The 23104-nt window shown below is 60.2% G+C and overlaps 3 protein-coding genes across 11 annotated transcripts; 2 read left to right on the top strand and 1 right to left on the bottom strand.

The window, feature by feature from the left end:
- Nucleotides 1–482: 482 nt before the first annotated feature.
- Nucleotides 483–16304, top strand: SNX8 (sorting nexin 8). Of its 3 annotated transcripts, none has more exons than XM_016189093.2 (11): nt 483–640; nt 8527–8696; nt 8792–8909; nt 9381–9502; nt 10300–10380; nt 11557–11717; nt 12359–12491; nt 13653–13721; nt 14167–14316; nt 14394–14543; nt 15430–16304. In XM_016189093.2, the coding sequence occupies exons 1-11, from the start codon at nt 487–489 to the stop codon at nt 15526–15528; spliced, it is 1407 nt and encodes a 468-aa protein (XP_016044579.2). In that variant the 5' UTR covers nt 483–486; the 3' UTR covers nt 15529–16304. The 3 variants fall into 3 exon arrangements, with proteins under 3 accessions (XP_016044579.2, XP_060029144.1, XP_060029143.1); XM_060173161.1 differs by having other exon boundaries at nt 11557–11721; nt 12318–12491; nt 14397–14543; XM_060173160.1 differs by having other exon boundaries at nt 11557–11721; nt 12318–12491.
- Nucleotides 16292–19595, bottom strand: NUDT1 (nudix hydrolase 1). Of its 7 annotated transcripts, none has more exons than XM_060173165.1 (4): nt 19440–19595; nt 18169–18306; nt 16853–16998; nt 16292–16671 (listed from the first exon to the last, which is right to left on the bottom strand). In XM_060173165.1, exons 2-4 carry the CDS (start codon nt 18255–18257, stop codon nt 16445–16447), a joined length of 462 nt encoding a protein of 153 aa, XP_060029148.1. In that variant the 5' UTR covers nt 18258–18306; nt 19440–19595; the 3' UTR covers nt 16292–16444. The 7 variants fall into 7 exon arrangements, with proteins under 7 accessions (XP_060029148.1, XP_060029145.1, XP_016044580.1 ...); XM_060173162.1 differs by lacking the exon at nt 19440–19595 and adding an exon at nt 18903–19028; XM_016189094.2 differs by lacking the exon at nt 19440–19595 and adding an exon at nt 18903–19028 and having other exon boundaries at nt 16292–16617.
- Nucleotides 18951–22979, top strand: MRM2 (mitochondrial rRNA methyltransferase 2). The gene is made up of 3 exons (XM_007525106.3): nt 18951–18988; nt 19685–19974; nt 22064–22979. Exons 1-3 carry the CDS (start codon nt 18981–18983, stop codon nt 22504–22506), a joined length of 741 nt encoding a protein of 246 aa, XP_007525168.2. The 5' UTR covers nt 18951–18980; the 3' UTR covers nt 22507–22979.
- The last annotated feature ends 125 nt before the right edge of the window (nt 22980–23104 follow it).

Here is a 23104-nt window from a genome sequence, read left to right as displayed (position 1 = left end):
GCCAGGCATGCAAGGGCGTGGCGAAGGCTGTAGGCGGGACCAGGGCCTATGTGGGTGTGGCGAGGGCTGTGTGGGCGTAGCTTGGACCTGCGTGGACGTGGCAGTGGCGAGGGCTGTGGGCGGGGCGAGGGCTGTGGGCGGGGCCAGAGCTTGCGTGGACGTGTCGAGGGCTGTGTGGGCGGGACATGGACCTGCGTGGGCGGGGATAGGAGCTCCGTGGGCGTGGCGAGTCCCTCAGGGCGGGCCAAGCGTGAGCTTCGTTGTGGAGAGCCCTCAGCGTGGACGTGGCCAGGCGTGGAGAACGTGAGGGGCGTGGCATTTCCAGAGGGGTGTGGCCAGGCCTGTGTTTGGGCATGTTATGCTTCATGGGGGCGTGACCTGGCCTGCGTGGGGGCCGTGGTCAGTCCCATGGGGTTCGCCAAGCTGCGTGTGGGCGTGGCCACGGGGCGTGCGGAGCGAGGCTAGTTCTGGGCGGGGGCAGGCGTCATGGGGCGGGGCGACTCCGCGGGGGCTGGGTGTCTGGGCGGTGCGGGAGGAAGTCACGTGGCGCGCGCTCACATGACCGGCGGCACGATGGATCCGCTGCCCTGCGCGGCGGCCGAGGCGGAGGCCGAGGAGGAGGCGGGTCCCCCAACGGCAGGTAGGCCCGGCTCGGCGCCCCGCGACCCCGGAAGCCTCCGGTTCGGCCCTGTCCCGGGGACTGCGGACATCCCCGCCTCACCGGGCGCCCCCCACCCGGACGACAGGTGCTTGGCGGCCGGGCCCCCGAAGGGGGCAGGTGTCACGCGCCTCCGCGCCCCACTGGCCTCGGGGTCCTCAGGGCGGGGTGACGGGGCGAGTCTCCACGCGGCTCCTTGTCCCCTGCTGTGTCCCGTGTCCACTCCCTGTGCCCCCTGTCGCCTCCCGTCCTCTCCCTTTGTTCCCCTGTCAATATGTCCCTGTGTCCCGTCCCTGTGTCCTCCTGTCCCCGTGTCTCCTCCCCGTGCTCTCTGTCGCTTCCTCCTCTCCCTGTGATCTCCTGTCCCTGTGTCCCCTCCCTGTGTCCCCTCCCTGTGTCCTCCTGTCCCCGTGTCCCCTTTCCATGTCCCCGTGTCCCTGCCCTCCGTGTCCGCTCCCTGTGTCCCTGTGGCCCCCTCCCTTGTTTCCCTGTTACCCTGTTCCTTCCCTGTTGTCCTCTGTCCCCCTCCGTTTCCCTGTTCCATTCCTGTGTCCCCACATTCTCTCCGTGTGTTCCCGTGTCCCCTCCCTGTGTCCCATCCCCCCAAGACCCCTCCCTGTGTCCCAGCTCCCCCGGCCCCTCTCCGTGTCCCTGTGTTGCAGCCCCTGCCCCCTCCCTGTGTCTTCGGGGGAGGCACGTGATGCTTCCTGCACAGTCACAGCATTCTGTCTCCAGTTGCACCCAGGGCCCCATGTGGCCAGGTGACCCCTTGACCCTCGTTGTCCTTGGAGCCGGAGGCTGCTCCTGCTGGTGGCTACGGGTGCTCACAGGCAGGCTGGGGCTTCAGGGCCCTATCCCAGGCAGTGGGTGCTGCGTGAGGTACCCTGTACTGGCTGCTCTGGGCTGTCCTCTCTGGTTACGATGGCCTCGGGAACGCCGCCTTCCAGCCTGTGCCGTGATTCCCGTGGGTGCCTGGTGAACCCTCTCTCCTGATTCCACCGTCCCTGCCCGGCCTTGAGAAAAGTTGTGTCCAAAGCCAGAGTGGCTGTCTTCCCTCAGCTGGGCTGGTGCTGACTCTGAGGAGCCGTGGCTGCAAAGATGCGGGACTCTTCTGCTTGTCTGTCTGCGCAGCCCTGTGTGAGCCCTGCCAGAGCTCTGGGACGCTGTGTCTCCAGGTCCCTGTCTTCTTGGCCAGCTAGCTGTGTTCGTAGTGGTGCTGGACGGTGATGGTCTCCCCAGCCCTGTCCTGCTAGTCTGGTGTGTGCATTGGCACACGTGGCGGGGGGGCGGTGTTTTTATTGTCCTGTTTTGGGGGCTACGTGTGAGTGCTTTCACTGCTCTTGGCTAACTTCTTCCGAGAGAAAAGATATTACAGGAGCTGAGCTTCCCTTGGCGCCACGGTGCCTCCTGTGTGGTGCTGGGGGCTTACAGCTGGCCTGCACCTGGCGAGGCAGTGCCCTGCCTGATGAGCCTTCCCTCTGGTCTCCCCTTCCTCCCTTCCTTCCTCCTTTCCTCCCTTCCTTTCTTCCATCTTTCCTTCCTTCCTTCCTTCCATCCTTCCTTCCATCCTTCCTTCCTACACGTAATCACTTGTGTAATTGGCAACAGACGCACCCACCCATAGCACCAGCTCTCCATTCAGTCATGGAGTTCAGGCTCAGACGTGGGTCCTGCTCGTGGCAGTGAGCCATCTTGCTGGTCCGATCTCTCGTTTTCTGTTGTCTATTTATTTTCCTGCCACCAGGGCTTCACTGGGGATTCATGCTTGAATTCCCCCACCCCCACCAGGGTAGAGGGTAGAAAGGGGGCAGGAGACAGAGTGGGAGGGAGGATGGCACGTCACAGCCCCGCTTCACTACTCGTGGAGGTCCCCTTTTGTGTGGCGCTCCTCTGCAGCGACTGGGGGCTTGAACCCAGGTCCTCACACAAAGTGAAGCGTGCAATCTACTGGGTGAGCCGTCTCCCGATGTCCTTTGTTCTGTTTATGGGATGGGGAGGGGGTTGACAGTAAGCACCGCTCTGGCGCCCGCCTGTGGAGTTCTGGGGCTTGAATCCAGGGTGAGCCTCCTGCTTTGGGGCACATCCTCTACCAAAACTCGGGTGCTAGTGCTGTCAGCTAACCCGTGGCCTCGGCTGGGAGGGTCTGGATGCGGAATGGCTCTGCAGTACATGGGAAGCTTCCTTTAAAACGCGGTGATGGAGGTGCAATTCTGGGGTGTGGGCACCTCTCTCTGTGCCAGGGCGCTCTAGAGTGGTGGTTTGCGCTGGAGCCAGGGCTCTGCTTTCAGGCCCTCTTCACGTGGAGTCCCCCAGCTCTCCAAGGCCTCCTCCACCTCCTTCCCCCTCCCTACCTTCCCCCTTCCGGTAGAGGAGCGGCCCTCTGGCCTCCCAGCCCAGCTCACAGGCAGCCCACAGCCCTGCCTGGGTCCATGCAGGAAGAGTCTGTCTGTCTCCTGCCCGGGCCTCTGCCTAGAGGGCAGAGGCACAGGTGTGCAGGCGTGGTGGCCTGCGGACCCTGCTGGGGGCTGTGGTGCTGGCGGCATTCCTGACATTCCAGCCTGTCTTCCCGCCACTCTGGGGTCAGCTGCTACCCTGCCCTCGCTGAGCTGCCTTGGCCCGTGCCCACACTCCTCTGTCACGCACAGCTCACGCAATTTGCAAGGTAAAGCATGTCCATCTGAAGAAAGAGGAACTGGCCGCCTTACAGTGAGGAAGCAGAGTTTGCCAGAATTCGTAGAGGGCGGGCAGGAGAGTGGTGTATGCTGGGCGGGGGTTCTGCTGGGGATATTTGTCCCTTCCTAAGAAATGCTGTGGCCCCAGCCAAAAATAAATGAAGGAGCCTCAGCTGCTCAAGTGTCTGCGTGCAGAAGGCGGGGCTGGTCTGATTTGGTTTTTCTTGTTTGTTTGGGTTTTTTTTGCCGCCAGGGTATTGCTGGGGCTCAGTGCCCTTGGGATGAATCCACCACTCCCAGCAACCATATTTCCCTTTACTTTTATTCTTTCATTTGACAGGACAGAGAGAAATTGAGAGTGGAGGGGGAGATTGAGAGACACCTGCAGACCTGCTTTCAGGTGGGAAGCTGGGGCTCGAAGCCGGGTCTTTGTGCACGGAAGTGTGTGTGCGCGCACGGAAGTGTGTGTGCGCGCACGCACAATCTGGCGCGCCGACACCTGGTGCCAGGGAGAGAAGCGAGGCCCCATGTGAGAGGCCCGACTGCCAGCCTCCGGGATCCTCATGGCAGCCTGGCCCTTGTCGTGTGCCGGGACCCTGGGAAGCGGAGGATTGGGACACCATGGTCCAGGAAGTTCAGAGCCTGGGGATCTGGGCGGTGGTTCACCTGGTTTAGCACACAGGACATAGCAAGGACTCTCAAGAATCAGGGCTTGAGCCTCTGCTCCTGCAGCAGGGATGGTTCACAAGCAGTGAAGCTGGTCTGCAGGTGTCTCTGTCTCTTTCCCTTCTGTCTCAATTTCTCTTTGTCCTGCCTAATAAAATGGAAAAATTGGCTGCCAGGAGCAGTGGATTCGTGAGCCCCAGAGATAACCCTGGAGGCAAAGAAAAGAAAGCTCGGAGCCTGCGGACGTGGGTCCGGGAGGTCAGCCCTCAGTGCACCAACACCCCTGCGAGAGGGCCCAGGGTCTGAGGTTCAAGGCGTCAGCCCTGTAGGGACATGTGACCTGTAGGGACATGTGACATGTGACATCTGAGTGTGTGCACACGGTGTTTTGCTCAGTGTCTTTGGCTTCTGGGGCCTTGTGTATGAGCGATTCCCCTGCTCTGGGAAGTATGGCTTTTCTTTTTAATGTCACACAGAGCTGGACAAAGAACCACAGCACCACTCTGTGTCCCTAGAGCCTCCCCTGGCGCTGTGTGCAGCCCTCCCATGTGGCACCAGGGGCTCCAGCCCAGGCCCTTGGGGTTTGATATGTCTCCCCAGATCCCTGCTCCGCTCTCCTGATGGTAGTGCTGGGGACCGAACCTGGGACCTCAGAGCATCCTCAGGCAGGAGCGTCTTCTGCAGAACCACCGTGTTGTCTCCCCAGCCCTTTGTTTATCTGAATGACAGCGATAGACAGAAGAGAGAGGGAGAGAGAGAGGCGCGCTCTGACCAGAGCCCTGCTCAGCTCTGGTGGTGCCGCTACCCCCACACCTGCAGAAGGAAAGCTTGATGAGCTGTGAAGCAGGTCAGCAGGTGTCTCTCTTTCTCTCTCCCTATCTCCCATCTCCTCTCAGATTCTCTCTGTCCTGTGAAATAAAACGAAGGAAAAAGAAAGGTAGATGAAGTAAATCATACTTACCTTTATTTTTTAAAGCTATCCTGATGTTAAAAAAATACCTTACTGATTTCTCCACTTATTGCAGAGAGGCAGAGAAAAACTGAGGTGGTGGAAAGGGGCTAGACACACACCTGCAGCCCTGTTCCGCTGCTCATGAAGTTCCCTCCCACAGGTGGGGAGTGGGGGGGCTTGAACCTGGAAACACGTGTGCTTAAGTGGGTCTACTCCCATGGAGGAAATTATTATTTTTTTTTTGTCTCCAGGGTTATCGCTGCGGCTCAGTGCCTGCGCTACGAATCCACTACTCCTAGAGGCCATTATTTTCCATTTTGTTGCCCTTGTCGTTGTTGTTGGATAGGACAGAGAGAAACCAAGAGAGGAGGTGAAGACGGGGAGAGAAAGAGAGACACCTGCAGACCTGCTTCACCGCTTGTGAAGCCACTCCCTGCAGGTGGGGAGCCAGGGGCTTGAACAGGGATCCTTATGCTAATCCTTAAGCTTTGTGCCACCTGCGCTTAACTCACTGTGCTGCCACCCAGCCCCCTAATTTTTTTGTGTTATTTAATATTGATTTACAAAATTACAAGATAATAGGTACAATTCCACACTGTTCCCACCACCAGAGTTCTGTGTCCCCATCCCCTCCATTGGAAACTGCAGTGGTTCTCCCAAGGTCACAGAGATGGGCTATTATCTCTGTGACTGTCTATATTTATATATATTTGCCCATTTTCTCTATGGCCCTGCCTTCTCTTCCTTCCTAAGCCACACTTACTAGTTCCTTGTGCATGATAACGTGTGTGTTCTGCCAGTGCCCATTGTTTGTTTATTTGCTTATTTTAAGGCTATGTTATTAACAGAGTGAGACAGAGAGACCTGGAGCCCCATTCTGGTACATTCAGTGCCAGCGATTTAACTCAGGACCTCATGCGTGAAAATCAGCACTAGCCACCTTGTGGACCGAAGCCTGGTTTTGTTATCTACCTATTTTATTGTATTTATTTTTTTACCAGAGCACTGCTCAGCTCTGGTTTACAGTGGTGCTGGGGTTGAACCCGGGAACTTTGGTGCTTCAAGCATGAGAGGCTTTGTGCAGAACCGTGATGCTGTCTACTCCTGCCCAGTTTTGCTCTTTTTAAAAAAATATCTTATTCGTTATCTTCTGTCTGTTTTTTTCTGCCGGAGCCCCGCTTAGCTCTGGCGTATGGTGGTTCCAGGGACTTGGCCTGGGGTTTGGGGCCTCGGGTGTAGGACTGTTTGGCCTGACCTCTATGCTGCCTCCCAGCCTTATTTTTGCTTTCTGCTGTGAGGCAGAGCTTGGTGCCCAGCTTGGTGGATTCACCCTGTCCTCCTGTGTCTCAGCATGCAGCCTGGCTGGCCCGTGGTGCCCCTCTGTGGTTCGGGGCGCAGAGCAGGCGTGGACCACGGCCTGTGGGGAGGGGCGGGGACTGTGACCTCAGCTTCTGGCAGTGCCACCAGAAGTCATTCGGCTGTCAGTGCACAGTCAGCAGCCGTCAGCCTCCAGAGAAGAGGAAGCCCGCGCGGGAGGTGGGAGGCACTTCTGCTGTGCCTAACGTTCCGGCAGCCAGCAGGCAGTGTCCCTTCGTGTGTGCGTGTGTGTGTGTGTGTGTGTGTGTGTGTGTGTGTGTGTGGCGGGGTGCCTGGCTCCCTGCCCAGCAGTTGGACCCCTGATGAGGACCCGGCAGCCCCTGCTTCAGTTTCCCGCACATGGCTGGTGGACATGGGGGTGGCAGCATGGTGGCTTAGAAGGTTCCAAGAGCCCCAGGGCAGGAGGATGTGTGTGCATGTCTGTGTGTCCCCTTCCCCCTGCATGGCTGCGGAGCCACTGTCCCTGTGACTGTCTCCCCACCCCCCTCAGGGCCACATGGTCACAGACACTGGCTTCTCCTTCAGGACTTGCTTATAAGAGAACCAAGAATGGGGGTCGGGCAGTAGTGCAGCGGGTTAAGCACACGTGGTGCAGAGCACACAAGGACCAGCGAAAGGATCCTGGTTTGAGCCCCCGGCTCCTCACCTGCAGGGGAGTCGTCTTTTTTTTTTTTTTTTTATTCCCTTTTGTTGCCCTTGTTGTTTTATTGTTGTAGTTATTATTGTTGTTGTCGTTGTTGGATAGGACAGAGAGAAATGGAGAGAGGAGGGGAAGACAGTGAGGAGGAGAGAAAGATAGACACCTGCAGACCTGCTTCACCACCTGTGAAGCGACTCCCCTGCAGGTGGGGAGCTGGGGGTTCGAACCGGGATCCTTATGCCGGTCCTTGTGCTTTGCGCCACCTGTGCTTAACCCGCTGCACTACAGCCCAACTCCCCAGGGGAGTCGTTTTACAAGCAGTGAAGCAGGTCTGCAGGTGTCTGTCTTTCTCTCCCCCCTGTCTTCCCCTCCTCTCTCCATTTCTCTCTGTCCTATGAAAAAAGAGAGAGAGAGAGAACCAAGCATCATCACCCTGACTCCTGCCATGCCCGGGATCGAACCTGGGGCCTCTTGCTTGAAGTCCTGTTCTCCAGCCACTGAGCTACCTTCCAGGGTCACCTTGAGCCCTTCCTTCCTTCCTTCCTTCCTCCCTTCCTCCCTTCCTCCCTTCCTCCTTTCCTCCTTTCCATTTTCACTCGTAAGCATTCCTTTCACATGGTACGAAGCAGAGGGCCCTGCGCCTTCCCCTGTGGGTTCAGGACCCATCTGGGTGAGGTCCTGGGACCCTCTGAGGTCCTGTCATCTGGGGCTAGCTGAAGCTTCACATTTCATTTCCTCACCTGCTCCATCCCCCCTCCGCCCGGCCTGCCTCTCCTCTCCCCTCCCCTCCCCCCTCATCCTGGCGCCTGGCTTCTGAGCAAGCAGACGTGGCCCTGGGACCAAGCCGGTTCCAAGGGCAGCCGCCTCAGGAAGTGGACAGACAGTGGTGTGGAGTCTGTCCCTACTGTGTCCTGTCACTGCAGCAGCTCTCTGAAAGCCCTTGTCACTGATGGGCCCTTGCTGGGGGCTCATCTGTGGGCGGGCACAGTGGGCTTTGGTGGCCGGCAGCCCCTCCCTCCATGTGAGGCTGTAGCACTGGGACCCCCAGCCTCATTGGCCTAATAGGACCTGGCACTGGTGGTCCTGGTAGTGGTGACCATGGTCCTGGCAGTGCTGGGTACAGCTCCAGCAGTGGTCATTAGGGCCTGGCAGTGATGGCTGTGGCCCAGTCAGTGGCGGCCGTGGCAGATGGCAGTGGTGGCGTGCTCCCTGAGGGCCCCAGCTGTGCATAATTGTGGGCTTGCCGGCATGTCCTGTTTCCTCAAGCTCTGACTTGGTGACCAGACCAGATGCCGGCTGCAGGGCCAGTATCAGCATCTCCTCCTGGTGCCGGGGCAGCAGGTGCAGGCCTGTGTACATGTGGTTCCTCTCATAGAGACTCCAGAGCTGGGGACGGCTTGCAAGACGGCCCTGCAGGCCTGGCCTGTATGTGAGGGGAGGCCCACATCCTGGGCTGTGTCCACCATCCCTCCCAGACAGGGCAGTCCCGGGGCTCTCCGCCCCACAGCTTCCCAGGTGCTCTGGGGGTGCTGGGCCCACACTAAGCCCCCTCTTCCCACAGACCTGCTGGTGCCTCCGGCCCTTTCACGGATGCAGACGCCCCCCGGGAACCCGCTGCTGCAGGGCCACTCGCTGCAGGAGCTGGTGGCTAGGGACTCAGTGCGGGTGGAACTCATCCCTGAGAAGAAGGGCCTCTTCCTGAAGCATGTGGAGTACGAGGTGTCCAGCCAGGTAGGGCCAGGGACAGTGGACGGGGGATGGGGATGGGGCCAGGGCTGGGGCGGCCAGACCTTTCCAGAGTGTGTCCCAGCCAGCCCTTCCTGCAGCGCTTCAAGTCTACTGTGTACCGGCGCTACAATGACTTTGTGGCCTTCCATGAAACACTACTGCACAAGTTCCCATACCGCATGGTGCCCGCTTTGCCGCCCAAGAGGATGCTGGGAGGTAAGACCAGCCGGCCGGGCAAGGGACACCGCTCATTGCTGCTGCCTCCTGCCTGGCCCCAGGATCCAGGCAGGTCAGGTGGGGGCCCCTGGCTGCGGCAGGGATGAGGATGCACTCCAGCTCTCCTTCCCAGGGGCTGGGCGCTCTGGCGGCCTAGTGGTCTGGGGGAAAAGCAGTGAGGGGTTGCTGACAGGCAGAGTGACTGTGTCTGCCGCTGGTCTGTGCACGTGACTGGCTGGGGCAGCTGGGGACAGATGCCTGGGCCCAGACCCACCCACAGTAACTGGACACAGACCTGCTCACAGTAACTGGGGAGAGGTCCTTGTCACAGCTCCTGGGTCTTCCTGAATGGAAGGAGTGGGGGCTGGGGTATGCAGTGAGTGGCCACCTGAGGGTAAGGGCTGGGGTGTGCAGTAAGTGGCCGCCTGAGGGACAGGTGGGCTGGGGTGTGCAGTGAGTGGCCTCCCTCAGCCGACAGGGAGTTCATTGAGGCCCGGAGGAGAGCGCTGACGCGCTTCATCAACCTGGTGGCCCGCCACCCCCGCTTCTGTGAGGATGCCCTCCTCAAGCTCTTCTTGTCCTTCGGAGGCCCGGTAAGTAGGTGCCCCGTGCGGGCAGCAGGCACCCGGGGGTCCCAGCCTCCTCCCGCTTGCCTGGTGACACCCCCGACCCATGGCCTCTCCCGAGCTATGTCCCTGCAGGAACAAGCCGATGGGTCGGGGGATGGGGGACACGGTATGAGTGGGGCCGGGGGCCAGAGGGCACCTGAGGTGGGGGATGGAGGTCCACCTGTGCTGAGGTTCTCTGGAGTAAGGCCACAGTCTTGCCCTTAGTGGGGGCGCTGGGCAGGGTCCCTGCTGTGTCTGCTGTCCCACCTGCCAGCTCAGCCTGGGGTGCCCCACAGGCCACCTCTGTGGCTGTGGTGGAGCCTGGGCGGCTGGTGAGTGCAGCACTGGAGGGTGAGCCAGCACAGCTGAGCCAGCGCTGCTGGTGGGTGTGGGGAGCAGAGGAACATAGTGGCTGGCCGGGGCCTGGCCAGCACAGAGCTCCAAACCCCTCCCCCAAGGCCGAGTGCCCTCCGCACCTCCCTGGAATCCAAGTTCTATTTCAGTAAAACCCAGGAGTCAGGCTCATTCTGGGTCCCCCATGAGACCTCTGGAGGCCAGGCCTGGAGACTTTTGTGCCGCTCTGTTTTTGCCTGGCTCTCCTGAGGCCCACAGGCAGGAGGGGCTTAGCTTCCTTTCAGGCCCCCTCTCCCCCCAGGGCTGATATCAGGTCCTGTGTCCCTGCTCCCTGGCCCCAGGGCTGGGGCGGGACCAGACTGTGTGGCTGCAGGACAACCCTGGCCTCTGCAGAGGCCCCCCTGCAGCCTGCGTCTGTCTCCCTGCAGGACGTGCAGCACCGGCTGCGGGAGTCCACTCAGGGAGCGGGAGACGAGTTCCTGACCTGCAAGCTGGCGGCACATGCCAAGGTGGGCTTCGCTTGTGGGCGGGCGGACTGGGGCTCAGCAGCGGGCCAGCGTCTGTGGACATCTGTGGCTGCCTGAGCACCCATGGGGTCTCCTGCATGGCTGGCCTCCGGAAAGGCCCCTCTTCCCTGAACGAGAGCCCCCCGGATGGCACACGGCCACCCCTCCAGGTGTGAGGCTGGTGGTGGCGTCGCCATACCTTAGCTGCACTTGTTGGGTTGTTTTTCACTTTTGATGCCGTGCTGGGGAGAGAACCCAGGCTCCACGGAGTGAGCGTCTTCTCAGCCAGCTCGCTTGCTTTCTCTTTTTATTTTCTTGTCTCCAGGGTTATCCCTGGGGCTCGGTGCCAGCACTACAAATCCACTTACTACTCCTGGCGCCCACTTTTTCCATTTAATTGGATACAACAGAGAGAGATTGAGAGAGGAGTGGAGGTAGAGAGGAGAGGGAAAGCAGACCTGCTTCACCACCTGTGAATATTCCCCTCTGCAGGTGGGGAGCCTGGGGCTCGAACCCCAGTGCTTGTGCTTAGTAACATGTGTGCTTACTGGGTGCACCGCCCCAGCCCTCACCCCGGCTCTCTAGTCCTTGTTTCTTGTACTTGTGATTGCCACCTACTTATCACTGGGGCTCAGTGACAGCACTGTGAATCCAGTGTTCTGGTTGGCTGTTTTCCCCTTTTTATGTTTATTTACTTTATTTTATTAGGTAGGACAGAGAGAAATTGAGGAGAGAGGGGGAGGCGAGGAGGAAGACCATTGCAGACCTGTCATTAACTTTGAAGAGGGAGAAGAGAACAGGAGGTTGTCACCCCCTCCACCATCCATGAGCTAGCTCCCTTGGTGCCACCCACAGAGCCCCATGTGGTGCTCGGGCTCGAACCCAGGGCCTCACACATGTGAAGGAAGGTGCTTTGCACACACTCCTCTCCTAGGCCCTTGGAAAGGCTTTTTCTCAGGAGTTAAGATACTGGTTGGTAGTTGATTTAGTTTTCCTTATTCTGCTTTGTATAGGAAAAAAGATTCTCGGGGGCCGAGTAGTGGCACACGTTATAGTGCGCAAAGACCTGGGTTCAAGCCCCCAGCCCCCACCTGCAGGGAGAAGCTTTGCACGTGGTGGAGCAGAGCTACAGGTGTCTCTCCCTATCTGTCTCTCTGGTCACCACCCTGTCACCTGCAGGACTTCCTTCCAGCGGACGTGCAGGCCCAGTTCGCGGTCAGCCGAGAGCTGATCCGAAACCTCTACAACAGCTTCTACAAGCTCCGTGACCGGGCCGGGCGCATGGCCTCGCGGGCCCTGGACAACGCCTCTGACCTCCTCATATTCGGGAGGGAGCTAAGGCAGGTGGGGGGAGCGCGGTCACCTCCTGCCTGCTGCTGGCCCTCTCCCTCTGGGTATCTGGGGTGGAAGCCGGGTCTTCTCACTTTCACACGCTGTCCACGGTCTCCCTGGCCCTCCTTATTGTCCATGCAGCGCCAGGGAGGGAATGTGGCCTGTGACCTCCTGCTTGTGAGGCCTCCCTCACAGGCCTGTTGTTTTCAGTTAATGAGATAGGAAAGAGGAGGAGGAGAGACCCCACAGCCCTGCCCACCCTCCATGGGGCTCCCATGGTTGCTGGGACTCAAAGCCAGGGCCTGCTCTTGGCTAGGTCTATACTGTGGCTAGGTCTATACCTTACTGGAGAGCCATCTCCTGGCCACTTAACCTTCTTAAGTTTATTCATGAGAAAGCAAGAACCAGAGCGGGTGGGAGTCAGAGCACTGTTCTACTCTGGCCATGGCGTGGCCCCTGGTACTGACCTGGGACCCTGGGCCTGGCCAAGCCAGCTCTCAGAGCCTACCTGTGCTCTCGTGAACTGGAGGTCATGGAGACCATCGGTGGGGCGTCCTGGAGACCGTTGGGGGGCGTCCTGCCACCCAGTGCTCCCTGGATCTCCCCAGGCTCCTCTAGGCCTGAGCTCGCCCTTCCCCGCTCCCCTCAGTGCCCTGGGGTCCGACACCACACCGCTGCCCTCCTGGGCCACCCTCCACAGCAGCTCGTGGGGGTCCCTGAAGCAGGCGCTGAGGGGCCTGTCCGTGGAGTTTGCGCGGCTTGCCGACAAGGCCGCCCAACAGGTGAGTCCTCCATCGGCTGTGCCCGGGCCCCGAGTCATCCCCCCCTCTGGCCCACCCCCTCTGGAGGCTGCCCACCTGATGCTCTGCCGCGCCGAGTGTCACTGTGTGGTGACGCCGAGGCCTGTGGCCAGGCTCCGTTGAGTCGCAGTACTTGTGGGTCACCAGGGCTGTGCCAGCCTGAGTTCGCTGCTCCCAGCAGAGGATGAGAGACGCTGCTCATGAGACCCCACAGCCACTTGTAGGGAGAGGTTCCCTGGTGGTGGCTGGGGGCTAGAACCCAGGTCCTTCCATTAGCTACCTCAGACGCCTTATCTGCTGGCGCCAGGAGTGGAGACCCTGTGCATTGGCCCGCCCGCTCCCTCCTGCCCTGTGTGGCTAGAAGGGAAGGGGCATGGATGGACACCAGCCATGGGCTCTCTACTGCCCTGCATGTGGGCCAGTGACATGAACCCAGGGCCTCCAGCACAGAGAGGCATGCATTCCACTGGCCCTGGTTTTAGGTGAGCTCCCTGGTCCATACCTGGAACGTGTGGCAGCTTGCTTAGTGCTGAATGGGAGCTTTGGGGATAAGTGGCCTTAGCTGTGGTGTGGGGACACACTGGACCCAGGGCCCTCAGGTGCCCAGCTCGCATCTGGTGCACAGAGGCCGGCATATGTCCTTTCTGCTTCTAGCCTCCCTCCCTCCTCCTATCTTTTTCTGCCTCCCCCATTTTGTTTTTCTCTTTTTCCTTCTCTCTCCCTCCCCTGCTTCTCAACTCCCGTTTTTTTTTTTTTTTTTTTTTTTGACTTTTAATCATATTTATTTACTGGATAGAAACGACCAGAAATCAAGAGGGTAGGGGGAAGATAGAGAGACACCTACAGCCCTGCTTCATCACTTGTGAAGCCTCCCCCCTGCAGGTGGGGACCAGGGACTTGAACCTGGGTCCTTGTGCACTGTAGTGTGTGTTCAGCAAGGTGCACCCCCACACACACTGCCTCGGCTTTGATCTGCAGGAGGCCAGGCAGTGCAGGCAGCAACAGGCCAGGTGGGTGGCCCTGACCCGAGGGTGGCACGTCCCTGTGGAGGCTGTAGGGGGCGGGTGGTTGTGGGAGCGGGCCCCAGAACTGGGGTGGCTGAAGCTGTGGGTTGCGTCCTGATGACCATCCCCTTGCTTCTAGGGCAGACAGGAGGAGAATGATGTGGTGGAGAAGCTGAACCTCTTCTTGGACTTGCTGCAGTCGTACCGGGTGAGGCTGGGGCCTCGGAGGACGGGGTTTGGCTTGGGGTGAGGGGGACCTGGGCATCTTCTGGCCTGGGCAGGTGGAGCCATGAGGTGTGAGGGATTTACTGGTGGTGTTTTGAGGAGTTCAGCCCCCCAGGCTTCCAGTGTCACTAGGCCTGGGGACACTTTGGTCTACCCAGCCGTCTGCACACAGGCTCTGGCTTCACCTGAGGACAACTGTGTGGATGTGTGTGTGTGTGTGTGAGCATGGGGGGCCGGCCAGTGAGGATGGGAGGGAGGAAGCAACCCTTCTATGTGGAAGGGGTTCAGAGCCGTGGATACAGATGGCAGTGCTTGGCGTTCTCCATTGGTTGATATGGGCTGTGGGGGTTGTGCACTCCGGCCACTCTGGGGCCCCGGTTCTGTCAAGGGTGGTGCCCAGCCCTGTGGCTGACGCCACCGTGCCGCAGGACCTGTGTGACCGTCATGAGAAGGGCGTCCTTCACAAGCAGCAGCGGGCACTGCACAGGTATGGCCTGATGCGCCGCCAGATGCTGAGTGCTGCTGCGCAGAGCCGCGAGCCGCTCGCTGTGGACCGGCTGGAGTCACACATCCTTGAGGTAGCAGCTGGGGCTGGGGGTGTGCTCCCCCCCCCCCCACCGGGCTTGGGCCCTGGGTTCCAGGCTCTGTCTCGCAGCAGGAGAACGCCATTCAGACCATGGAGCTGCGGAACCACTTTTCGCTGTACTGTCTGCACCAGGAGACGCAGCTGGTCCATGCCTACCTGCCCCTCACCTCCCACATCCTGGGTGCCTTCGTCAACTCGCAGATCCAAGGGCATGAGGAGGTGGGCTCCCGCCTGCCTGGGACAGGGAGGGAGTGGGTGGGCATGTCCCCCTGGGCTTACTGGCTGGGAGACGGGACAGAGTGACTGACAGCAGGCCTGGGACTGTGGGGTAGCTCGTGGCAGCAGAGCGAAGAGGGAGCTGGACAACTGTTGATGGGCATGAGAGCGAGAGCAGAGATTTATTTTGGGGCCAGAAAATAGCCGACTGGGAGGGTGTGTGGTGTCACAGCAAGGGGGCAAGCTCTGTCTCTTCTGTCAGAGCAAGTGGGAATGTTTCTGTGGCAGTCAAGTTGCAGGTGGGGAAAAAGATAGACTCAGGAGAGGGCCAGAGCCTGCTCAGCTCAGGCACATGGTGGTGCCGGGGATCGCCACAGCCTGCTCCCCTGGTCCAGTGGGGGCAGGCAGCAAGTCCTCTCTTCTAGGGAAAGTCCCGTGGGTGGTGAGCGTGGTGGAGGGCACCCAGCCCCCAGCCCTGACTCTGGGTGGGTGGGCCCTCGTGGCCCAGCCCCACTATTTCTGTGGGCCAGCTGCCCTAGCACCAGTGCCCCAGGGACACCATAGAGCCATGAGGCAAGGTAGGCTGGAGATTGTCCCCAGGACAGGCCCAGAGGCTGTTGGCTTCCAGAGAACTGGGGAGACTCCCGGAGAACTGAGAGCTACCCCCAGGGCCACTTCCTTCTTTCCCGTCTCCTTCTGAGTAGCCAGGGCCTCAGGCATGGGGAACTTCATTTCTAGGCCACTCTTGGGGGTAGGAGGGCCATAGCTCCAAGCTTCCCTTCCCTACAATCCCACTGAGCCCTGGGCCCCATGCCAATGTCCCTTCTGCTTCTGGCCTGCCCCCCCCTTCCTGTACCACCACTGACACCCCCCCACCCTGTCCCCACAGATGAGCAAAGTGTGGGACGAGCTGAGGCCCAAGCTGAGCTGCCTCTTCGTGGGACCCCACAGTATGCCTGGCCCCCCAGATGGCCTGTCTCCCCACTAGCCTACGAGGGCCAGGCCTTGACACCCCCAGACACCAGGTCCCTGCAGCCACGGACAGTGCTCATTCCAGGGACAGCTGTGGCCCCCCAGGGGTCTGGGCCGTCACCGCCACCCCCCACCTGGTGCTCCAGCTCACCGCCCTCACTGCCTGCAGGCTGGGCCCGGTGCGGGGCTGGCCTTCCTGCCTGTGCCTGTGCGTGCAGGACCCCAACACAATACTGCAAGGTGTGGGGCTCGTGCCTAGGCCTCATTCAGCTTGTGTGACGATCAGTGGCCCCATCCTGAGACCCTAGGATGATTCCCGAGTGCCTTGGGGTGGTGGTGGTGGTAGCTGATGGGACCTTGTCCCCCCAGCCTGGCATGATTGCCGGGACTGTAACCAGGAGCCCAAAGGCCATGTGCTGCCAGGGCCTGACCCCACGTGAGTGACCGCTGCAGCCCTGTGACACTCCTGCCCAGGGCTGGGGGGGTGGGGTACACCTGGCCCCCCACTGCCCCACAACCAAGGGACAGGCCCCCGCTCAGCTGGAACCCAGGGTCAGTGCCTGTCCTCCTCTGTGCCTTCGCTCTCCTGTGGCCTTGGCCTCAGCCCCCAGCCAGGCATTCCAGCCATAGCAGCCTCCAGGGGTGACCTTGGGGCACAGGCACTCCAGACCCCAGCCTCGGGGTAGGCTGGCTCCTCCCGGGGTGGCGGGTGGGCAGGCGGCCCGAGTGAAGCACTTTACAGGCTGCAGGACCAGTGACCCAAACCCAATAAACTGGAATTGTTTACAAACAGTCCACGGCTTTATTGTGCCTGGAGCACTGAAGAAGCCTCTGTAGCCGCCCTGGGCCCCTTTGCCATGATGGGTGGTGGGCAAGCAGGAGCCTAGGAGAACCCTGGCCAGGTCTCTTGGCGGGAGGCCTGTCCCCTGGTCCTAGAAGGTGTCCACCTCCTGCAGCCTGTAGTCCAGGATGGTGTCATGGCCCTGGAACTTGAAGTGGCCCTGGAACTTTTTCCTCTGCAGCAGCAGCGGGAACCAGTAGCTGTCGTCCGGCCACATGTCCCCAAAGGGGATCTGGTCCAGGTGGAACCACCGAGGGCGCATCTCTGGGAGGCCAGGTGTGGTCAGCTGGGTGGGTGCTGGTGACCTCCCCAGAGCCGCTTTGCCCAAAGCAGATCCCTTAGGGATACGGCCTGTGCTTGTGGGGGTGACCTAGTGGCCGCCCTGGGCTGTGAGAGGCCCCAGTTCTACCCCCCTATACCACCCATGTCTTCCTCATGGTGCTGGGGTTCAAACCTAGAGCCTCATGCCCGGCCAGGCCCACAACCCACAGCGCCTCACCATCGCTCTCCTGGGGGGTGCCCTGGGCACTGTCAGTGCAGAAGACGTGCACGTCCATCAGCTCGGGGATGCCCACAAACTCGAACACCAGGTGGCCGGCCTTGTGCAAGGTACCTGCTGTCAGCCCACTCTCCTCCTGCAACTCCCTGGAGGCAGGGGCAGCCACCCTCAGAACGGTGTGAGATAGGCATGCCGGGAGGGAGGGTGGTGCTCCCCCCCCCCAATACTCCCTGTTGGGTCTTGGCATCTGAGCTTGGGCCTTTCAGTCCTGCCTGGGAGGCACCATCGCCTGTTCTGCACCCCTTCCCCTCCTGGCTCCATGCCGGGAGGGCCCAGCACCCACCCTGCCTGGTCCTGGAGGCAGAACCAGAATCCGCTGGCTCTACTAACTGTGTTCCTAGTGTCAGTGAGTCTACCCCATGCCCAAAGTTAGGGCACAGGCCCCCCAACACCCCATGTGCCAGAGCTGCATAGCTGGGTGCGGGGCACACAGGGCTTTTCTGGTCTGAGGGCTGCAGCTAACCGTGCAGGCCGAGGCCAGGGGCCACAGTGGAGCTGGACCGTCCAGTGTGAGGCCCAAGACGGGCCTGGTCAGTGTCACTGTGGTGCACTGGTCCTTCCCCTCTCTCAGTAACAGTCACTAAAAAAACAGTGTGTTTGTGTGTGTGGGGGGGGAGTCTGGGGTAGGTTAAGTGCATGTGGTGCAAAGCACAAGGACTGGCGTAAGGATCCTGGTTTGAGCCCCCGGCTCCCCACCTGCAGGGGAGTCGCTTCACAAGCGGTGAAGCAGGTCTACAGGTGTCTATCTTTCTCTCCCCCCTCTGTCTTCCCCTCCTCTCTCCATTTCCTCTCAGTCCTATCCAATAACGACATCAATAATAACTACAACAATTAAAAAAATCGGGCAACAAAAGGGAATAAATAAATATTAAAAAAAAAAAACTGGGGAGGCCGGGTGGTACCACACTGGGTTAAGTGCATGTACATGGCACAAAGTGCAAGGATCTACACAAGGATCCAGGTTCGAGCTCTTGGCTCCCCATCTGCAGGGGGGTCTCTTCACGGGTGGTGAAGTAGGTCTGCAGGGGTCTATCTTTCTCTCCCCGTCTTCCCTTCCTCTCTCGATTTCTCTCTGTCCTATCCAACAACAGCAGCAACAACAATGGGGTAAAAAAGTAATCCACCAGGAGCAGTGAATTCATAGTGCAGGCACTGAGCCTCAGCAATAACCCTGGAGGCAAAAACAAAAAAACGGCATGACCGAGGGGGGCTGCCCCATCAGCCCAGCCCGCACAGCCCCACTTGCGCCCCCTCACCTCCTGGCTCCGTCCTCGATGCTCTCTCCTTCCTGCACTTTGCCACCGAAGCCATTCCAGCGGCCGGCTCCGAAGCCCCTCTTCTTCATGCCCAGGAGAATGCGCTGAGGCTGCAGCACCAGGACCAGGGTGTAGAGCCTGGAGGGCTGCATGGTGTCGGGGTTCTGGGGGCACAGGGACGTGGGTGTGCAGGTGTGCTCCGGGAGCCCCTTCCTCCGTGGGGCACCTGGTGTTGGGGGAGGTGTCCCAGCCGAGCCCCCACTGTGAGCTGTGCCCACCCTTTGCTGAGGGCACCCAGGCCGCCTGAACCCTGCCTCCGTCCCCGGTCCCACAGCACCCCCTGCAGGCGGCTGGTGCCACAGCTGGCCCATCCCTAGGGTTGCCTGGCTGGCTCACCCAGTAGGTGCGCAGGGTAGGGCAGGCTCCTTGGCCGCCTCCCAGGGGCCCACCAGCCTCTCTCAGGCTCCCTGCTCGCCCAGCATGCCCCCCACTCTGTCCGCCTGGCCTGCTGCTGCCCACGGCTCTGCACCTAGCCATCCTCCCCTGAACCCCCTGGTGCCTGCCCACCTGGCGTCCTTCCCCGAACCCCCCTGCCCGTGTCCCCCCGTCCTCATCCACCTGGCCGCCCTCCCCTGAACCCCCATCTCCCTGCCCACCTGGCTGTGCTCCCAGAAGCCCCATAACCCGAGCCCCAGCTGCTTGTTCATCTAACACAACCCCAGATCCCCACGCACCTGCTCCAGCTCTCCGCCTCCGAGCGACTTCCGGGGGCGGGACACGGACCGGAAGTGGCAGGAACTTCCGGTAGCGCCATGACTGGGTAAGCGAGGCTTAACGGTGGAGGGCCGCGCGGTGGAGGCGGGGACACAGCTCAGGCTGCCCCTGGGCCGGGGTCTGCGACCGGGGTGGGGGGTCCGGCTTGGGTAGGCTGCTCCTCTGTCCTCCCCGCGCCCGGACCCAGAGCCCTCCCGTCACCTGGGCTGGAGGTTTCCCCCTCCACCCCCCCCCCCCCGCCCCGCGACCGCCTGGGACCCCCAGCGCCCTCCCCTAAACCTGTCACCTGGGAAAAAAAATGAAAATTTGACACCTGGGGAGGGGCTGTACCCCTACCTGGGCCAGAGCCCCTGAGCCCACTCCCCACCCCGTCCCTGTGCCTGAGCTCGGGGGGCTGTCCCCTGCACTAGCAGAGACCCCGGAGCCCACTCCCCACCCGCATCCCCAGCCTTGCCAGCAGGCCTGCCCGAAGCGCGGGCCGCCCCCGCCTGGTTCACCTGTGTTGAAGGTGACAGGTGGCCGGTGCGGGCCGCTCAGCCCCGGCACGGCGAGGCCACGGCAGGGCCTGTCCCGTGGTCCTTGGCGTCGCCGCTCACTGGACTGACCGGGAGGGCCGGGCCGGGTCGGCATCGGGGGCCCGTCCCTGGCATTCGCGTGTCTCTCCTAAGCCCGTGCGGGAGGTGAAGAGGTCTTTTTCCGCGGTGCGCGGTGCACGGTGCCACCCTGCCCCGTCTCTTCCCAGGCCCTGGAAGCTGGCGTGCGCGCTCCTCCCTTGGCGGGGCCTCCACGGCTCGGGCCAGCTCTGCAGGGCCCGCTCCGGCGCCGATCACCAGTGGCTGGCCCGCCACCTCCGGGACCCGTTCGTGAAGGCCGCCAAGGCCGAGTGCTACCGCTGCAGGAGCGCCTTCAAGCTCCTGGCGCTGGACGACAAGTACCAGCTGCTGCGGCCCGGCCTCCGGGTGCTGGACTGCGGGGCGGCTCCCGGAGCCTGGAGCCAAGTGGCTGTGCAGAGGGTCAATGCTGCGGGCGCAGGTGGGCCGGGTCCGAGCTGGGGACACGCAGCGCCGCCCACTCTGGGCGGGTGGGGGGTGGGCACCGGCAAGGCCATGACGTCATGGTTTGGGGGCTGGCAAAGTGGAGCAGCCGGTAGGGCCCTGAACTCTCAGGCCTGGGAGCCCGAGTAGGATTGCTGGCATCACACTTGCCGGGGTGGTGCTCTTTCTATTACTTTAAAAAAAAGGGGGGGCGTGTGGTGGTGCAACTGGAAGAACGCGGTTCGAGCCCCGGTCCCCACCTGTAGGGGGAAAGCATTGCGAGTGGTGAAGCAGTGCTGCAGGTGTCTCTCTGTCTCTCTCCCTCCCTATCACCCCCTTCCCTCTTGGTTTCTGGCTGTCCTTATCCAATAAATAAAGATTTCAAAAAATTAAAAAAAAAAAGAAAAGTGGGGGCCAGGCGTTTGTGCAATGGGTCAAGGGTACATGGCACCAAGCACAAAGACCAGCTCAAGGATCCTGGTTCAAGCCCCTGCTCCCCACCTGCAGGGAGTCACTTCACAAGTGGTGAAGCAGGCCTGCAGGTGTCTTTCTCTCCCCCTCTGCCTTCCCTATCTCTCTGTTTCTCTCTGTCCTATCCAACAACAACAATGATAAATGACAAGGGCAACAAAAAGGGGGAAAAAACTGGCCTCCAGGAGCAATGCAGGCGCTGAGTAGTGCAGGCACTGAGCCCCAGCAATAACCCTGGCGAAGTGCAAGGACTGCTGTAAGGATTCTGGTTCAAGCCCCTGGCTTTACAGGCGGTGAAGCAGGTCTGCAGGTGTCTATCTTTCTCTCCCCCTCTCCATCTTCCCCTCCTCTCTCCATTTCTCTCTGTCCTATCCAACAATGACAACAGCAGTGGCAACAACAATAATAACTACAACAATAAAAACAACAAGGGCAACAAAAGGGAAAATAAATAAATATTTAAAAAAAGATGGGCAGGGGTAGATAGCATAATGGTATGCAAAGAGACTCTCATGCCTGAGTCTCCAAAGTCCCAGGTTCAATCCCCTGCACCTCCATAAACCAGAGCTGAACAGTGCTCTGGTTTAAAAAAAAAAAAAAAAAAAGATACGGTAGGGCAGCGAGGGCTTGGTGAGCAGGCAGGGAGCCGCTCTAGGTGAGGCCAAAACCAACGGCCACTTACTTCACCGCTGCCTGGAGCAGCCGCGGCCCCCGTGTCTGGTTCATACCCAAACCCAGTCGCTCACTTCTGGGTCTCTCGCTGACGGGATTGGTCGGGCTGCAGGCTGGATTTGCTGACTGAATCCAGAGAGGCACCAGGTACCTGGGCATCCTTTTCCAGTCTTATCAACAATCAGAGACGGAAACAGGCTCGAGTCAGGTCCCCTTGGGGCTGGGTCTGCCTGTGGCCCAGCTGTGGCTCGGATAAGGGGGTGGGGGCGGCCATTCCCTCCTGAGTGCTCTGTAGGGCCTGTGGGAAGCGGGGGACTCATCCTCACATCTTCACTTGGTCCTTGACCCCCTTTCCGTCACCTGTCAAGTGTTTCTTCAGGAAGGTTCAGGGTGCACAGTAACCCTTTTTTAAAGCAACTTTTTTTTAAAAAAAATAATATTTATTTATTTTGAATAGAGAGAAATTGCGAGGGAAGGAGGAAATAGAATGGGAGAGAGGCAGAGAGACACCTGCAACCTGCTTCACCACTCGTGAAGCTTTCCTCCTACAGGTAGGGACCAGGGGCTTGAACCCGGATCCTTGCACACTGTAATGTGTGCACTCAACCAGGTGCACCACTGCCTGGCCCCCTAGTGACCCCCTTTTATTTGCCTCCAGGGTTATCGCTGGGGCTCAGTACTGGTGCTAGGAATCCACCACTTCTGGTGGCCACATTTTCTCATTTTATTGGATAGGACAGACAGAGAGAAATTAAGAGAGGAGTGGGGAGAGAGAGGGAGTGAGACAAAGAGACACCTGCAGATCTGCTTCACCGATTATGAAGTGTCCTCCCAGCAGGTGTGGAGGTGGGAGCTCGAACCCAGGCCCTCATGCTTGATAATGTGTGCTTGACCATGTGCGTCACTGTCGGGCTCCCTAGTAACCCTCTCTGCTTCCTCCTTAGACTCAGGGGCCGCCATAGGCTCTGTGCTTGGGGTAGACCTGCTGCACATCTCTCCCCTGAAGGGAGCAACATTTCTGTGCCCCGCTGACGTCACAGACCCAAGCACCTTCCAGAGAATCCGAGAGCTGCTGCCCGGCGGGAGAGCAGACGTGCTTCTGAGCGACATGGCGCCCAACGCCACAGGGATCCGGCAGCTGGACCACGACAAGCTCATCAGCCTGTGCCTGACCCTGCTGGCCCAGGCCCCTACCATCCTGTGCTGCGGGGGCACCTTCCTCTTCAAAACCTGGGCAGGCAGCCAGAGCCAGTGGCTGCAGAAGCAGCTGGCAGAGGACTTCCGGAGCGTGCGTGTGGTCAAGCCTGCGGCCAGCAGGAAGGACTCGGCAGAGTTGTATTTCTTGGCCACCCAGTACCGAAGAGGGAAGGACTCTGGGAAGGGCTGAGCCTCCTGCCAGTTCTGGTTCTTCTTCAATGGAAGCAGCCGGCTGGGCCTGGGGGATGCCGGGCAGGACAGGGGCGGCCTTTGTGGCCTGAGTGGGGAGGATGAGACGGTGTTTGCTCAGTGGCCACGTGGCTGACGTGACTTGTGAAGAAGCCGGGAGAAAGACAGACGGAAGGATGCAGGGCAGAGCGAGCCGGCCCTCAGAGAGAAGCAGGGGGGACCGAGGGCTTCCCATGGCGGTTCTGTCCTGTGTGATGCATTTGGGGACTCACCTCCAGCCAGGAGCCTTCCCGGATCTGCTGGGGGAGGACCTGTGGCAGGGTTATGCCTCCAGTGGCGCTGTGCCCTCGTGTCTTAGTGCTCCAGGCTCCCGAGAGCCTCATAAAGGCAGCTAAGCAGATGACGCATGGCAGCTCCTTTCTCTCGGACCCACCCAGGAACTCTGGCCCAGGAGTCAGAGCCTGCTATTTCAAGTGCTTGTCCCGCTTCTCTGTTTCTTAACCAGCTTGATTTACTCCTTGTGAGGCAGGACTGGGCTTCACCTGCTCTGCTTCTTCCAGAGGCCTTTTGAGTATGGGGTTAAGTTGTGTTTCACTTTA

The sequence above is a fragment of the Erinaceus europaeus genome, chromosome 15 (genome assembly GCF_950295315.1).
Source record: "Erinaceus europaeus chromosome 15, mEriEur2.1, whole genome shotgun sequence".
Classification (NCBI taxonomy): Eukaryota; Metazoa; Chordata; class Mammalia; order Eulipotyphla; family Erinaceidae; genus Erinaceus; species Erinaceus europaeus.
Note: the sequence above shows the minus strand (reverse complement) of the source record. Positions and strands in the feature narration are given on the sequence as shown.